At 44.1% G+C, this 17,424-nt stretch overlaps 1 protein-coding gene across 2 annotated transcripts in view; it reads right to left on the reverse strand.

Annotated features, from left to right (window-relative positions):
* LOC137094728 (phosphatidylethanolamine N-methyltransferase-like) overlaps nucleotides 1–4,128 on the reverse strand; it is an 84,242-nt gene extending 80,114 nt beyond the window's left edge. The window contains exon 1 of one of the 2 annotated variants that reach the window (XM_067462178.1): nucleotides 4,046–4,128. Coding sequence is in view for 1 of the 2 variants with exons in the window: in XM_067462177.1 (XP_067318278.1) it covers nucleotides 2,510–2,572 (63 nt within the window). In the remaining variant the exon portion in view is untranslated. Of the gene's footprint in view, nucleotides 1–2,509; nucleotides 2,671–4,045 lie in introns of those variants that run through there. The other variant, XM_067462177.1, reaches the window with a different exon arrangement.
* Nucleotides 4,129–17,424: the final 13,296 nt, after the last annotated feature.

Below are 17,424 nucleotides of genomic sequence, written 5' to 3' on the forward strand. Positions count from 1 at the left end.
CCTGCAAAGGGGTTTTTAGAGGGGTTAGAGAGGTCGTCAAAGACCATCAGAAAACATATATTTATGATGGTCGTAGGAACCCCTTTGATAGAAGGCTGAAGATCTCTCAGACTGTCCTTCTCTTTCTTTTTGGAAACAGACAGCGAATCCTCCCACTAAGAGTCTTCCTCCTGCTATGATTGGTCGGCCTCTCAGCCAAGGGGAGAGCTGTTTCTTAGATAGAATTGAGCCCAAGCAAGGAGGGGAGAGCAGGTGTGTTCAGCGCATGGCAGTGTGGTGCGCATCTGTGGACAAGGGAGAGTGTGCGAGGCTAGAGGGAGACTCAAGATTGCAAGTGCATTCAAGGCATGGGGGTTCAGTGTGGGAGGTTTGGCCCAATTCTATTGTTGGTGAGGTTCAAAATGCTCTTTGATTGCAGGTGAACTATAAATCCCAGCAACTACAACTCCCTAATGTTTCTGAACCTGGGGGTTTGGGACTCCTGAGAGGGTGGTCACCAGGGGGTGTCAGAGGGGTCAACAGTATTTTCTCTTGGTCCAGGGGATTCTGCGTGGGAAGTTTGGCCCAATTCTATTATTGGTGGGATTCAGAATGCTCTTTGATTTTAGGCAAACTATAAATCCCAGCAACTACAACTCCCAAATGTTTCTGAACCTGGGGGTTTGGAACCCCTGGGGGGGGGTTGCAAGGGGGTGTCAGAGGGGTCATCAAAGACCATCACAAAACATAGTATTTTCCATTGGTCCTGGGGGTTTTGTGTGGGAAGTTTGGCCCAATTCTATCATTGGTGGGGTTCAGAATGCTCTTTGATTGTAGGTGAACTATAAATCCCAGCAACTACAACTCCCAAATGTCAAGGTCAATTTCCCCCAAACTCCACCAGTGTTCACATTTGGGCATGTGGAGTATCATGCCAAGTTTGATCCAGATCTATCATTGTTTGGGTCCATAGGGTTCTCTGGATGTAGGTGAACTACAATTCCAAAACTCAAGGTCAATGCCCACCAAAACCTTCCAGTATTTTTTGTTGGTTGTGGGAGTTCTGTGTGGGAAGTTTGGTTCAATTTCATTATTGATGAAGTTCAGAATGCTTTTTGATTGTAGGTGAACTATAAATCCCAGCAACTACAACTCTCAAATAGCAAAATCAAACTCCCCAACCTCACTAATATTCAAATTTGGGCGTACGGGGTATTTGTGCCAAATTTGGTCCAGTGAATGAAAATACATCCTGTATATCAGATATTTATGTGACAAATCATAACAGTAGCAAAACGACAGTTATGAAGTAGCAACAAAGTAATGTTATGGTTGGGGGTCAGCACAACATGAGGAGCTGGATTAAGGGGTTGCGGCATTAGGAAGGTTGAGAAACATTGAATTAAAGTGAAGATCCCAAGCTGTACAAGGTGGTGCCAAAGAAAGGCCTCTTAAACCCACTGCTTGCAAATGCTTTTGCAAACTGAACTTGGCCAGATTTCTAAATCTGAGTCATGGCAAGTGAGTTCAAACTGCATCAATCCTGCAGATAAGATGTGGCCCTAGGGTCCAGACCTTGTAGAACTACAACTCACAGGACCCATAGCACTGAGCTATGGCAAGTGAGATCAAATGGCATCAATCCTGCAAGTAAGGGTCCAGACCTTGTAGAACTACAATTCCCAGGACCCCATAACATTGAGTCATGGCAAGTGAGTTCAAACTGCATCAATCCTGCAGGTAAGATGTGGCCCTAGGGTCCAGACCTTGTAGAACTACAACTCACAGGACCCCATAACATTGAGCCATGGCAGTTTGAGTGAGGTCAAACCACATCAACCCACAGGTAAGATCCATCCTTGGGGTCCAGACCTTGTAGAACTACAATTCCCAGGACCCCATAACATTGAGCCATGGCAGTTTGAGGTCAAACCACATCAACCTGCAGGTAAGATCCTCCCCTGGGGTCCAGACTTTGTAGAACTACAACTCCCAGGACCTTTGCAAACTGAACTTGGCCAGATTTCTAAATCTAGGAACTTCTATGATCAAAGTAACTTTGTGGGAAAGTGAAAGTGGATAGAACTGGAGAATGGAAGGAGGAGGAAATGGGAAAGTTACAAGATTTGGCAACAAGGAGGAAAGACATAGTTGCAAAACCCAAATGTGGATGATACAGAAAGGCCACACTTTGTATGTTTTTGTTGCCATCTCCAGGAAAGCAAAACCATCAGAGCCAAGAGTTCCATCTACACTTTGGAATGACTGCAGTTGGGCACCACTTCTACCTCCCTGGCTCAATAACCCTGGGATTTATAGTTTGGTAAAGCACCAGCACTTCTCTGGGAAGGGAAGGCGAATTATATTTCCAAAACTGCAACTCCCAGGATTCCTTTTTTTGTGTGTGTGCCTGAATTCTCCAATGGAGATGCACCCCTGCCTTTGGCACAATGAGTCCCCAGCTTTGCCCCAAACCTCCTTTGGGAAATTCCTGGGAAAATGCGAATTTGCAAATAAATAAAGGCTCTACCTTGCTATAATCCACATTATTCAATCCTTCACAGCAATCCAAAGGGGGGAGCCCAGGATGCATTCCCCAAAAGCACCCCAAACCTGAATCTGTCTTCTGTTTGCTGGTTGCAATGTATATATATATATTTTAAAAAGCTTTGCTCAATCGACTCCTGCTTCCTGATGAGTCACAGCTTCGTAATCTACCGCAAAGCTTGCTGGGGGATGTAGTTTCCTGCCTCTTTAGGCTCTTGCCCTCCCTACACGTGTACAGAGGGTGGGTTCACACGTTAGGCGTGTTTTAAGCCTCTTTAGGAGATTTCCCCAACATTTTCTGGAAGCTGAACTTGGAATTCTACATTGTCGAATCAACACAGCTTCAAATCACTTTCACTGCCATAGGGCCCTGGGCGTTGTAGTTTGACAAGGTCTTTAGCAAAGAGGATTGAGGCCTCACTGAACTATCAAAGCACTGAGCCATGCAAGGACAACATATATCCATGGACGACACATAATCCAATTTAGGCTCATATTATGCAGACTGAACCACATTGAACTGGACTGAATGAGTCTTCACTGCCAGATAATCCAGTTCAATGCAGTTAATCTGTGTTGATATAATGTAATGGAATCCTAGGAGTTGTAGTTTGGCCCTTTTGGGCAGAGAAGGATCGAGACCTTGTAAAACTATAACTCCCAGGACTCCATAGCATTGAGCCATGGCTGTTCGGGTGAGATCAAACTGCATCAACCTGCAGGTAAGATCCTCCCCTGGGGTCCAGACCTTGTAGAACGACAACTCCCAGGACCCCATAACATTGAATCATGGCAAGTGAGTTTAAACTGCATCAATCCTGCAGGTAAGATGTGGACCTAGGGTCCAGATCTTGTAGAACTATAACTCCAAGGACCCCATAATATTGAATCATGGCAAGTGAGATCAAATGGCATCAATCCTTCAAGTAAGGGTCCAGACCTTGTAGAACTATAACTCCCAGGACCACATAGCATTGAGTCATGGCAAGTGAGGTCAAACTGCATCAATCCTGCAAGTAAGATGCACCCCTAGGGTCCAGACCTTGTAAAACTACAGCTCCCAGGACTTCATAGCATTGAGCCATGGCAGTTTGAGTGAGGTCAAACCGCATCAACCTGCAGGTAAGATCCATCCTTGGGGTCCAGACCTTGTAGAACTACAACTCCCAGGACCCCATAGCATTAAGCCATGGCAGTTCAAACCACATCAATCCTGCAGGTAAGATTCACTCTTGCAGTCCAGACCTTGTAGAACTGTAACTCCCAGGACCGCATAGAATTGAGCATTGAGTGAGGTCAAACAGCATCGATCCTGCAAATAAGATGCACCCCTATGGTCCAGACCTTGTAGAACTACAACTCCCAAGATCCCATTAGCCTTGAGCCATGGCAGTTCGAGTGAGCTCAACCCACATTCATTTGGCAGTGTAGATGCACCCTAACAGAACACACAAAGCATCCTAACCCTGGAAGAAACGGGAAAAGTGAATGGGATTGGGATTTCAAGGAAGCCACTAACCTTCCTGGGGTTCCTCAGCCTCCAGATGGAGAAGCTTTGGTTGGTAAAGGGATCGACCGGCTGACTGCAATGGGTCCTGGAAAGCCTGGACTTTGCACTGTAAACAGAAGGCAGACGCTGGCACCTGGCACATGTCGGACGTCTCCCTGAGGTTGTGTCCACACTTTCGAAGGAATGCAGTTTAACCCCACTTGAATTGCCATGGCCGAAGGCTATGGAATCTTGGGATGTATAGTTTTACATAATCATGGCTCGTATTAACTTTGGCTTGCCTGCTGCTCCCAATCTTCATCTTAAGAATTGCAACCACATTTTTCTCTAATGAGCCAATTTGTTTTTGGTTCTTTATCATGAACCTCTTTAATTGTGTGTGTGTGTGTGTGTGTGTATGTATGTATGTATGTCTCAAACAATTGGGCTTTTCCATTGTTATTATTATTTCCTTAAGGGTCATTGCTTGCCTCTATAGTCATGTGCTTTGTTATGAGTGTTGGCCAACAAACGCGACCCTATAAAAATGCCAAAGTAATTGATTCTTGAATCTTTCTTGGCCACTGGTTTGCAACCTGGGGTTGCTTTCCTTTCCATGATGCTGGCAAGGGACGTTTCCATGATCCAAAATGACAGCTGAGGCAAAGGACAACTGACCAGGGAGTTAATTTATTTATTTCATACCTTCCAAGATTTCACAGACTAATGGCCAAGAGGAGATATTGACAAGCTGGAATGTGTCCAGAGGAGGGCGACTCAAATGATCAAGGATCTGGAGAACAAGCACTATGAGGAGTGGCTTAGGGAACTGGGCATGTTTAGCCTGAAGAAGAGAAGGCTGAGAGGAGATATGATAGCCATGTATAAAGATGTGAGAGGAAGCCACAGGGAGGAGGGAGCAAGCTTGTTTTCTGCTTCCTTGGAGACTAGGATGCGGAACAATGGCTTCAAACTACAAGAAAGCAGATTCCATCTGAACATGAGGAAGAACTTCCTGACTGTGAGAGCCATTCAGCAGTGGAACTCTCTGCCCCAGAGTGTGGTGGAGGCTCCTTCTTTGGAAGCTTTTAAACAGGGGCTGGATGGCCATCTGTCAGGGGTGGTTTGAATGCAATATTCCTGCTTCTTAGCAGAATGGGGTTGGACTGGATGGCCCATGAGGTCTCTTCCAACTCTTTGATTCTATGATTCTATGTGGCCAAAGTGTCCAAAGTTATGAATGAGGAAGAATGTAAACACTAGGAAAGGATGCCGTAGTTTGCTTTTGCCTGAGCCTAGAGTCTTTAGATGCATCCAGACTGTAAAACAGTGGTTCCCAACTAGTGGTCCATGGATCACCAGTGGTCCACAAGAAATAAAATATGGTCCGCGGCATCACCGTTACTCATGAAACCCTCTTATAGTACCAAGGCTTATTAAATGTGTTTTTCTGTGGGTGAGCAGATGGGACGTCCGTAGGTATACCAAGGTGCTTGTTTATAAAGCTATCATCCTCCCAACCCTGCTATATGCCTGCGAAACGTGGACTGTCTACAGACGTCACATGCAACTCCTGGAACAATTCCATCAGTGCTGCCTCTGGAAAATCCTGCAAATCTCTTGGGAAGACAGGCAGACAAATGTCAGCATGCTGGAAGTAGCAAAGACCACTAGCATTGAAGCAATGGTCCTCTACCATCAACTCCGCTGGACCGGCCACGTTGTCGGGATGGCTGACCACCGTCCCCCAAAGCAGTTGCTCTAATCCGAACTCAAGAATGGAAAATGGAATGTTGGTGGACAGGAAAAGAGATTGAAAGATGGGCTCAAAGCCAATCTTAAAAACTCTGGCATAGACACTGAGAACTGGGAAGCTCTGGCCCTTGAGCGTTCCAGCTGGAGGTCAGTTGTGACCAGCAATGCTGCAGAATTTGAAGAGGAACGAATGGAGGGTGAAAGAGAGAAATGTGCCAAGAGGAAGGCGCAGCAAGCCAACCCCTACCAGGACCGCCTTCCATCTGGAAACCGATGCTCTCACTGCGGAAGAAGATGCAGATCAAGAATAGGGCTCCACAGCCACCCACAGACTCACAAGAATTCTGATCCTGGAAGACTATCCTACTCAGGCAACGAGGGATCGCTTAAGTAAGTAAGATGGTGACTACTGGAGGGCATATATTCTGGATCAGAAACCAGAGTTAAGGTGGTCTATCCAGTGCAGTTTTCTGAACCAGCACCCAAATAACCAAACCAAATCTAAAGTTGAGCAAAAACTAATTCATAACTATTTTGGTACTAATGTTGGAGAGTGGTCCCTGGTCAAAGTAGTTCTTGATCAAGTGGTCCCTGGTCAAAAAAAGATTGGGAACCACTGCTGTAGAGTGAATGCAGTTTGACAGCATTTTAACTGCAACGAAATCCTGGGAGTTGTAATTCCTCAAGGTCTTGAGAGCTTCTATGTCCCAGAAGGGCAAACTGCAACTATGATTGCATAGCACTGAACCATGGCAATCAAAATAGTTTCAAATTGCATGCATTCTCACAGTGGAAATGAGTCCACTGTCTGTTGGAGCATGTAAAAATCAGTTGGTAAGTGTGTTAACTGAATAATGCAAAGCATGAAGCTTATTGGTTGGGCCACAGCTGAAAGGCTAGCTGAGTCTGGGAGTTTTGGCAACAGTTACATGTTTAGGTTTTCTGTGCAGGGAGTGTACCAAGTCAGTTTTGTATTTTTGCTTCTGAGCTGGTGGAAGAAGATCCTTCACATGGACACCATTTGAATCTTTCTCAGAGGACATTGTGTGAGTCAGTGCAACTGTTCACATGACTGTATATATGTTGCTCTGCATAACAAAGATTAAACACCTTGTTATTTACTGGTTATCTACGTGGTATATCTTTTCTCTGGCAAGACAGTGTGTGGATTTGTAAAGATGTGAACTATGTGTGATTTTCATCCCACCAAACAGTCCACCTTGCTGTGCCATCCATCCCTGGAGAGTTCTAGTTTGATCTTGGATGCAGATTTGAAAGGAGGGCAAACCTATTCAAAACAGGAACAAAATAATAATAAAGCCAGTATCCTCCTACGATCTTTCCTTGATCCCAGTTGAACTCTAAAAAGGCTCTCCATGAAACCCACTTAATGCACTGCATATTAAAAGGGTAAATGGGTCCTTATGTAACCGTGGTGAGACTCTGCTTATTTTCCTTTCCATCTGGAAAGTACAAAAAAACCTTTCTGAATAGGTTCAACCTCTTCACCAGGGGTTTGAAGAGTCGGAAATCGATTACGGAAGCATGGCAACAACAGTGAGGTGAGGACCACTTCAGAAAGCCCTCGCTTTACCATCAAAACAAATAGTTCCAGTTTATTTCAAAGTGCTAGAAACACATGTAAGAGAACATGGGACCTCAAAAGACTTCCATTTTGGATTATACACCCAATTCCTCTCAATTTGAAAATTGCTCCTATGCTTTCCCATATTTTTTTTGGCTGATTTTTAAAATGTCCCGGTTTCTCTCTCCTCCTTCCACCTTCTTTCTTGTGCTTTTGAGTCATAAGGAAACCTTATTATAGAGTTTCCTTGGGAAGAGTTGTTTAGGAGCGGTTGCCTTCCTCTGAGGCTGAGAGAATGTGACTTTGAGTTTCCACGGAGCAGGGATCCAAACCCAGGTCTCCCCATAGTCATAATCTAATGTTCACAACACCAAACTGGCTTATGGAGATGACATTTCAAGAAGGCTGAAAACCAATTGTGTGAAAATAGCACAACTCAAGGGCCAAAATGGGGCTAATGCATAATAGCAAGTAGTTTTTAAAAGTTGGAAGAAACTAGTTCTTGCCAAAAAAAGAGAGAGAGGAAAATGAACTGCAATAGGCGACACGTGAGTCTGGATGCAGAAGGCCTTTTCGGATACAGCCGAGCCACGCTAACCCTTTGGAGCTCATTAAAAACCGGATATCGTTTGGAAATAAAGAGAGGGAAAGGCAGCCCAGCGGGATCATATTTTCATGCCTCGCTGTCCCAATTGTGCCTTGGATGGTCAGCAGGTTCAGAACTTGTGATTCTGTGACTCCATGAACTAAAAAGGCAGGGGGGAAATCCTCTGCGCATGCTCAGAAGCCCCTTGCTCACAAACAGTTGATAGCTTTTGCCTCCAAGTTGCCTCAGAGGCTATTTTCTTGGGAAGACTTGTTCAGAGGTGGTTTGAAGTTGCCTGCCTTGGACACTGGGAGAGCATGACTTGCCAAAGTTCACTCCTGAGAAGAGATTTGAACCCAGGACTCCTAGAGGCCTAGCTTCACATGCCGACGTTTGCTTCCTTGGCAAGTTGTTGCCATTAAATGAATGCAGTTTGGTACAACTGGAGCAGCCATGACTCAAGGCTATGGAATAATAGGAGTTATAGTTTGAAACTGCCTTGAGCCTCCTCTGCCAAAGAGCACACACTACAATGCCCAGGTTTCTATAGCATTGGGCTATGATAGTTAAATTGCATTAAACCTACAGTGTAGAGGCCCTGTCCTCCTCCAAAAAAAACTTCAAATGAAGGTTAACCACTGGCACTTGCTGGAAAAGGCGGCGTTACAGGTAGAGCTCCAAACAAATGCACTGCTGGGTATGCAATTAGTGGATTCAAAATTCATGATGGAAAAGAATAGGCAAATTAGATGCACATTCCTAAAAAGCCAATCCATGTTTTGCCAAACTTTTGCATATTGGCGAAGGGAAACAAATATATCTGTGAAGGCTTGAGTAAGTAAACAAAATATATATTGCAGCTCGAATGATGCATCTGCACTATAGAAAGAATGCAGTTTGACACTACTTGTGGACAACAAGTTAAACACGAGCCAACAATGTGATGTGGTGGCAAAAAAAGCCAATGGGATTTTGGCCTGCATCAATAGGAGCATAGTGTCTAGATCTAAGGAAGTAATGCTCCCCATGCTCTATTCTGCTTTGGTTAGACCACACCTGGAATATTGTGTCCAATTCTGGGCACCACAATTCAAGAGAGATATTGACAGCTGAAATGTGTCCAGAGGAGGGCGACTAAAATGATCAAGGGTCTGGAGAACAAGCCCTATGAGGAGCAGCTTAAGGAGCTGGGCATGTTTAACCTGAAGAAGAGAAGGCTGAGAGGAGACATGATAGCCATGTATAAATATGTGAGAAGAAGTCACAGGGAGGAGGGAGCAAGCTTGTTTTCTGCTTCCCTGGAGACTAGGACGCAAAACAATGGCTCCAAACTACAAGAGAAGAGATTCCATCTGAACATGAGGAAGAACTTCCTGACTGTGAGAGCCATTCAGCAGTGGAACTCTCTGCCCCGGAGTGTGGTGGAGGCTCCTTCTTTGGAAGCTTTTAACTAGAGGCTGGATGGCCATCTGTCAGGGGTGATTTGAATGCAATATTCCTGCTTCTTGGCAGGGGGTTGGACTGGATGGCCCATGAGGTCTCTTCCAACTCTATGATTCTATGATTCTATGCCAAGGCTCAAGGCTATGGAGATGTAGCTTTATAAGGATATGAGCCTTCTTTGCCACGAAGAGTGCAAACTACACCTCCCAGGATTCCATAGCATTGAGGCATGACAGTTTAAGTGGGGAGAAAATGTGTTGATTCTACAATATGGGTCAGTGTTTCTCAACCTTCCTAATGCCGCGACCCTTTAATACAGTTTGTCATGTTGTGGTGACCCCCAACCATAACATTATTTTTGTTGCTACTTCATAACTGTAACTTTGCTACTATAATGTAAATATCTGATATGCAGGATGTATTTTTGTTGTGGGGTTGGAGACAGGGTGGATTTTGTCAATTGGGGACTTGTCGTTGCTGGGATTTATAGTTAACCTACAATCAAAGAGCATTCTGAACTCCACCAACAATGGAATCGAACCAAACTTGGCACTCAGAACTCCCATGCAGGATGTATTTTCATTCACTGGACAAAATTTGGTACAAATACCCAATATGCCCAAATTCCATAGCATTGAGCCACTTGAACTGCCACGGCTCAAAGCTATGGAATCCTGGGAGTTATCATTTGACAAGGCCTTGAGCCTTTTGTGCCAAAGAGTGCACACTGCAATGCTCAGGTTTTCCTAGCATTGGGCCATGACAGTCAAACTGCATTGAATCAACAGTGGAGATGCCCCATCCTCCTCCCAAAAAATCCTTCGAATGAAGTTCATCCCCAAAGCAGTTTGCCCCATGGCACAGGGTATGTGTTTGACTCACAGGGGAGACCCACAATGGCATGTTGTGCTATATTTGTGCACACATTGGATCCTTTGTAACCACTAGTAGCCAAAACACTATAAAACCAGGGAGTCATGTGTGTCAGATGACTATCTGGCTCTGGATTCAAAACACAGGCTGCTTTTGTGTTTTGAATCCAGCAGCTTTGATGGATCTCTCCATCTCAGAATCACGTTTTGTTTTCAGTGGGACATAAGGATCATTTCAGGGGTGGATGTGGAGACATGGGGTGCCAAGCCATGTGAGAAAATGGCAAATGGAAAACAATAATGTGTGTGAGAAAGGACAGGCAAACTAGAAGATGCTGTAGCAGTTTGCTTTTGACTAAATCTATTGGGATTTCTCCATTGTTGCTTTCCCCTCCTTCTGTTCTTTGCAGAAATACAAATAAGCTGGGGAGGAAAGTGAGCGGAAGAGAGAGAAACCAGGACATTTTAAAAGCAGCTTAAAAAGAGGGAGGCAGAGAAGTAACCAGACATACAGCTACACAGTCAAATTAATGTAGTTTGGCAACACTTTCAGTGCTATGGAATCCTGGAAGTTGTAGTTTCACAAAGTCCAGAACCTTCCCTGCCAAAGAGGTCTGGTGGTCACCAAATTATGACTCCCAAGAGTCCATGACTTTGAGCATTGCCAGTCAAAGTGGTGCCAAACCGCATTCATTTGACAGTGCAGTAGATGCACCCCAGGAACATAAAATCAGAGTTGGAGGAGACCACATGGGCCATCTAGTCCAACCCCCTGCCATGCAGGAAAACTACAGTCAAACTGCCCCCAACAGATGGGCATCCAACCTCTGTTTAAAAGCCTTCAAAGAAGGAGGATGCCTGGAGAGCATGCTGTGGGGACTCTCAAACTCTTAAAGTTCAGACTAAAACCCAGAGTGGATCCATTGTCCTCATTTAATAGGGACATAGTCGACAAGGGAAGGTTTGAAAAGCACCACGTACAAAAAATGTATACGTCAAGACTCTCCTAGAAAGTGGATAATAATAATAATAAAAACTTTGGAAAAGTCAAAGGAATTTTTTATCTGAGAAGAGCCAAGGTCAGCTCCTCCGCCTGCCTCTAATAAATCTATGGGTCCTGTGTGTTTGTTCTGGATGTCTCCTTGCTTTTGTACGTTTGTCGGCTGAAGGCTTGTAAAAGCAGAAGAAACACGGAGAGGCAAAGGAGGGCTTCCAAAATAAACTTTCCAAGAAAAAATAACTCGTTTCCCACCAGGCAGGAAACTTGGGCTCCTTTGCACAACAACCAAGGCATTTTGGGAGATGATAATCCACAGAAAATCCAAACATCTCTGCTGGGACAAGATGGTTGTTGAACATACCTCCCATCTATCATCATTTGAAAACTGTGAGAATGTTAAAAGCACTATCCATAGCAATGAATTTCTTTGGGAGGCTTGGATTCTTCGAGTTCAGACTAAGAGTGAGTTCATGGGTTGGTCAAAACGCCAGGGCCAGAGGTATCTCGGGGAGCATCTACACTGGAGAATTAATGCAGTTTGGTACCACTTTAGCCACCATGGCTCAATACTAGGGGATTGTGTGGGTTGTAGTTTGGCCACAAATCCCAGGATTCCATAGAAGTTAAAGTGCATGAATTCTACAATGTAGTTGCACTCTTGGTGTTGCAGCTTTTATGTCTTCATCAATGTGCCAGAGAGTTATTATTACTGTTACCACATTTCTCTGATTCTAAGACACCATCGATTGTAATACGTATAATTTCAGGAGTCCACGGTGCCGCAGTGGGGTAAACTCTTGTGCTGGCAGGACTGAAGACTGACAGGTTGCAGGTTCAAACCAGGGAGAGCGCGGATGAGCTCCCTCTGTCAGCTCCAGCTCTCCATGCGGGGACATGAGAGAAGCCTCCCACAAGGATGGTAAAACATCAAAACATCCAGGCGTCCGCTGGGCAATGTCCTTGCAGATCGGCCAATTCCCTCATACCAGAAGAGACTTGCAGTTTCTGAAGTCACTCCTGACACGAAAGAAAAGTACCACCAAAGAAAACAATCTGTGTGCGTGTGTGTGTGTCGGGTATAATAACGCTTTATTTATAACACTTTATTTGTACCCTGCTACCATCTCCCCAAGGGACTCGGTGCGGCTTACATGAGGCCGAGCCCAACAATACAAGCAATAATCACAACAATACAAGCAATTAAAACATAGACGATAAACATATAACATTATCAATAAGACAACATACATGTATGTATAAAACACGCTTGATTCTAAGATGCACCCCATCTTTAGAGATGTTTATATGGGAACAAAGTTTGCCTTAGAATTGAAGAAATACGGTATTATTATTATTATTATTATTATTATTATTATTATATTTGTATCCTGCTTTTATCTCTTGGTTGAGACCCACAAGTCCCTTTGTTTCCTTGGATGTTATGTCTTCACCTATATGGCAGATACCTATTATTAATTATTATCATTTTTCTCAATTCTAAGATATTATTGATTGTAAGACACATACTAATTTCTGTGTCACCAACAGATAGATATAGATATACCCTTTTTTTCTAGTTCCAACAGACCTCACTACCTCTGAGGATGTTTGCCATAGATGCAGGCGAAACGTCAGGAGAAAATGCCTCTAGAACATGGCCATATAGCCCGGAAAAACCTACAACAACCCAGATATAGATATAGATGTGCAATGGGTTAAAGCGCTGAGCTGCTGAGCTTGTTGACCGAAAGGCCACAGGTTCAAATCTGGGGAACGGCATTAGCTTCTGCTGTTAGGCCCAGCTTCTGCCAACCTAGCAATTCAAAAATATGCAAATGTGAGTAGATCAATAGGTACCACTCCGGTGGGAAGGTAACAGTGCTCCATGTAGTCATGCTGGCCACATAACCTTGGAGGTGTCTACGAACAATGCCAGCTCTTTGGCTTAGAAATGGAGGTGAGCATCAACCCCCAGAGTCGGACACGACTGGACTTAATGTCAGGGGGAAACCTTTACCTTTACCTTATAGATTTTTTTTTGTCGTGTCAGGAGCAAGTCGCTTCTGGTGTGAGAGAATTGGCCGTCTGCAAGGACATTGCCCAGGGGACATCTGGATGATTTGATGTTTTACCATCCTTGTGGGAGGCTTCTCTCATGTCCCCACATGAGGAGCTGGAGCTGATAGAGGGAGCTCATCCGCCTCTCCCTGGATTTGAATCTGTGACCTGTCGGTCTTCAGTCCTGCCGGCACAGGGGTTTAACCCACTGCACCACAGGGGGTTCCCTTATAGATATAACACCCTCTATTATAAGACACACCCCATTTTTAGATATGTTTATAGGGGGAAAAACATATTTCTTAGGAACAAAGAAATTGGGTATTATTATTATTGCCATCCCTATTTATTAGGCCTGGGTAACAACGGAAAAATTTGTTTCTAAAATCGATTCGTTTTTTGGGGGTTTTTGCGTTTCGTTATTTAAAATAATTACAAAATTTTCCTTTTAAAAAGTTCGATATTTACGAAATTTCGTAAATGTGAAAAAATTACAAAACATTAACGAATCGATTTCCGAAACAATAACGAATCGATTCGTTAATGGCGGACGCGACCGCGAAATACGCTAAAAAACCTCCAAAAACTTCTGAAGCTTCCCTCTCCCTCTGTTGTTGACTGTTGGTGTGATATTATAATTTTTTTTCACTAATTAAACAAAAAACTTGCCCCAGACATGCGGAAATAATAACGAAACGACCTCAGAACAATAACGAAACGAATACAATAACGAAATACGAAGCATTTACAAAACGTGTTTAAAAATTCGTTTTTTAAAAAAATTGCTCCAGAATGGTTCGTTATCGTTTTGTAATTAAAAAAATAACGAACTATTAACGAATTACGAATTAACGAAACGAAACCGCCCAGCCCTACTATTTATCTCTCGATTGAGACCTACAAGTCCCCAACGTTAGAGCCAGCGATGAAGCATGAAATCTGGTCTGCCTCGCATATAGGAACATTGGCCAATATTGTTTAGGATGAAGTCCTATATGTATATTTGTATATTTATGCGTATATGTATGTATTTGAGGAATATTGGCCCATATTGTGGCTCAACGCACATTTGTATTCCTCTATTCCTGCTTTCCTATACAACCCCCCTCTCTCCTGCTCTTATGTCGGCTGGAGAGCTCTTGACCGATGTACAGATGCGAGCCAGAACACGGAGTATTTTTCACTCTGTCATGCTGACCTCCACTTGTTCGAAATGCCTGCAAAAGGGAGATTGCTTTGGCAAACCTCCTCCACAGAATCATTGTTCTGGGTCTGCAGAGGCTGCTTTGCTGAGCTTTTTGACATTCAAAGGTTGCTCTTTTCTGCTCCTAGAGATGCTGGAAATTTGGAGTTTTTCTAAGTCCCGTGGACAGCAGAGGGACGCCTGGCAAGCCTCGCTAATTGCAAATGTCACACATCAGGAACCAGAAATCTCATTAGCTTGAAGGTGAATGTGGTTCCCAACCCCTTTTTGACCAGGGACCACTTTGACCAGGGACTACTACTCTCCAACATTAGTACCAAAAGGGTTATGAATCTGTTTTTAGTCAACTTTAGATTCAGTTTGGTTATTTGGGGTGCTGATTGAGAAAATTGCCTTGGATAGACCACATCAGCTCTAGTTTCTGATACAGAACATATGCCACCCAGTAGTTGCCATCTGCTCATCCACAGAAAACCATATTTAATAATCTAGAGCTGATGTGGTCTATCCAGTGCAATTTTCTGAATCAGAACACCAAAAAACACCAGGAACAGGCCTAAAACTGAAGATACGTGTCTCCCCTTACGAACCATCGAGGACTCTAAGATCATCTGGGGAGGCCCTGCTCTCGGTTCTGCCTTCGTCTCAAGTATGTTTGGCGGGGACGAGAGACAGGGCCTTCTCAGTGGTGGCCCCTCGGCTATGGAACACCCTTCCTAGGGAGATTAGATCTGCTCCCTCCCTCTTAACGTTTCGGAGGCAAGTTAAAACATGGCTGTTCAAGCAAGCGTTTACAAATGCAGAGTAGGTAATATAGGAAATTGAACGATTTGACAATGGAACTGGACAATGCTTGATAATAATGAGACGCTAATGATGTTGTTTTTATTGCTTTTGTGGTGTTTTATATTGTTCAATGTTTTAATCTGCATTATGTTTTTATATGTACTGATTTGTTGGAAACCGCCTTGGGTTGCCGATTGGCTGAGAAAGGCGGTATACAAATACAGTAAGTAAGTAAGTAAGTAAGTAAGTAAGTAAATACCAAGGCTGCCACATGGAATGGCTCCACTCGGAAAGGTATTCTACATTGGGGGAAGCCAAAACTGTGAGAGGTTATCTCCATCTTGATATATAATGTAACCACCATATTGAAGGAGAACCTCCCCTAATAGGTTTAAGTCATTGGCATGCTGGATAGATACACAGAGGTTTCGTTAACAGGTTTGTTGTCGTGCCTTTTGTGGGTAGTCAGCCTCTCCCCTCCCGACATCCCCATTGCCTCGGCACTATAAGAGGGTTTTGAGAGACCAGTCCCTCTCATTGCAAAGGTGTAGTAACAGTGAGGACCATATTTTAGTTCTTGGGGCCAATGATGGCACATGGACCACACATTGGGAACCATTGCTCTAAACCCAACGTCTTAGTAATAGGTGGAGTGTCACAACAACTGTCCCAGTTTGAAAGAGATATCCCAATTGGGTCTGTCTATGCCAACCTGGGATGGCTAGCATAGAAATGATTGCCAATTCCTTCCAAATAGAAACTTGTGTGCCATCTATGCCAGTATCTTGGGAGGTCTGACTTGGCCACGGTGGTCCTCGCTCTTGTTAATCCCGAATAAACTACTGCAACGCGCTCTATGTGGGGTTGCCTCTGAAGACTGCTCAGAAGCTTCAGGTAGTCCAGTGCTCGGCAGGCAGGTTACTTTCACGAGCGGGGTACAGGGAGTGCACAATGCCCTTGTTACACCAGCTCCACTGGCTGCCTATTAGCTTCCGAGCACAATTCAAAGTGCTGGTTATGACCTATAAAGTCCTAAACGGCTCTGGCCCACTTTACCTGTCTGAATGTGTCTCTCCCTATGAACCATCAAGGACTTTTATTTATTTATTTATTTACGACATTTATATGTTGCCCTTCTCACCCTGAAGGGGACTCAGAGCGGCTTACAAGTCATAAGTACATACAACATACTACATAATACATAACTAGCATAGTACTATTACATCATTCATAACACTAGTACTACATAATATTACATATTAATATTACTTTAAGATCATCTGGGGAGGCCCTGCCCTCGGTCCCGCCACCATCACAGTTGTGTTTGGTGGAAACGAGAGACAGGGCCTTCTCTGTGGTGGCCCCTCGGCTGTGGAACTCCCTCCCTAAAGAGGTTATGTCTGCCCCCTCCCTCCTGAATTTTCAGAAGATACTTACGACTTGGCTGTGAGAGCAAGCGTTCACAGAATAGATGGGTTTTATTGGCTTAGATGAGATTGTATGGACCGCATTTTTTGGACTGATTTGGAGCACATTTTAAACTTGGTGAACTGTTTTAAATGTATATTCATTATCATTTTATGTAATTGTGTATTTTATTGGTGTTTTTATATAGTTAGAAGTAGTCCCGAGTCCCTCTTTGGAGGTTGGGAATAAATAAACTGAGTTTGAATTCAGTTTCTCTGAAGGCAAGCCACCCAGGGCATGGGGTTCGTTCGTTCGACAGGTGCCATCGTATCCACGTGCTGTTATTTAATACATTTCCGAGTGTGGAGTGGCATTGTTTGATGTTTTCAAGTGTGCGGTGGCATTGTTTGGTGCGTACTATGTCTCCACATGCAAATCCCTTTATGGAAATAAAAGCACCCCATTGTTGATGCCTCCTTTGGGTTCTCCGAAACGTTCCCGTCGGATAGAGAAGGCAGTCAACTCCCTCTGCCTTGAATAGCTCAACTTGTTCGCGTCTCTCCCCAAATTGCCCTCCGGCCTGAAACAGGTTGCGGCTGGATCCAGAAAGAAGTCCTTCGCAGAACTCAGTGTTTGTTTTCAGGCTTCTGCAACGTGTCCTTGTTGCACGAGGAAAGCAGGGAGATGAAGGACACCAAAATTAGGTGTTATAA

Source organism: Anolis sagrei, chromosome Y (genome assembly GCF_037176765.1).
Source record: "Anolis sagrei isolate rAnoSag1 chromosome Y, rAnoSag1.mat, whole genome shotgun sequence".
Taxonomy (NCBI): domain Eukaryota; kingdom Metazoa; phylum Chordata; class Lepidosauria; order Squamata; family Dactyloidae; genus Anolis; species Anolis sagrei.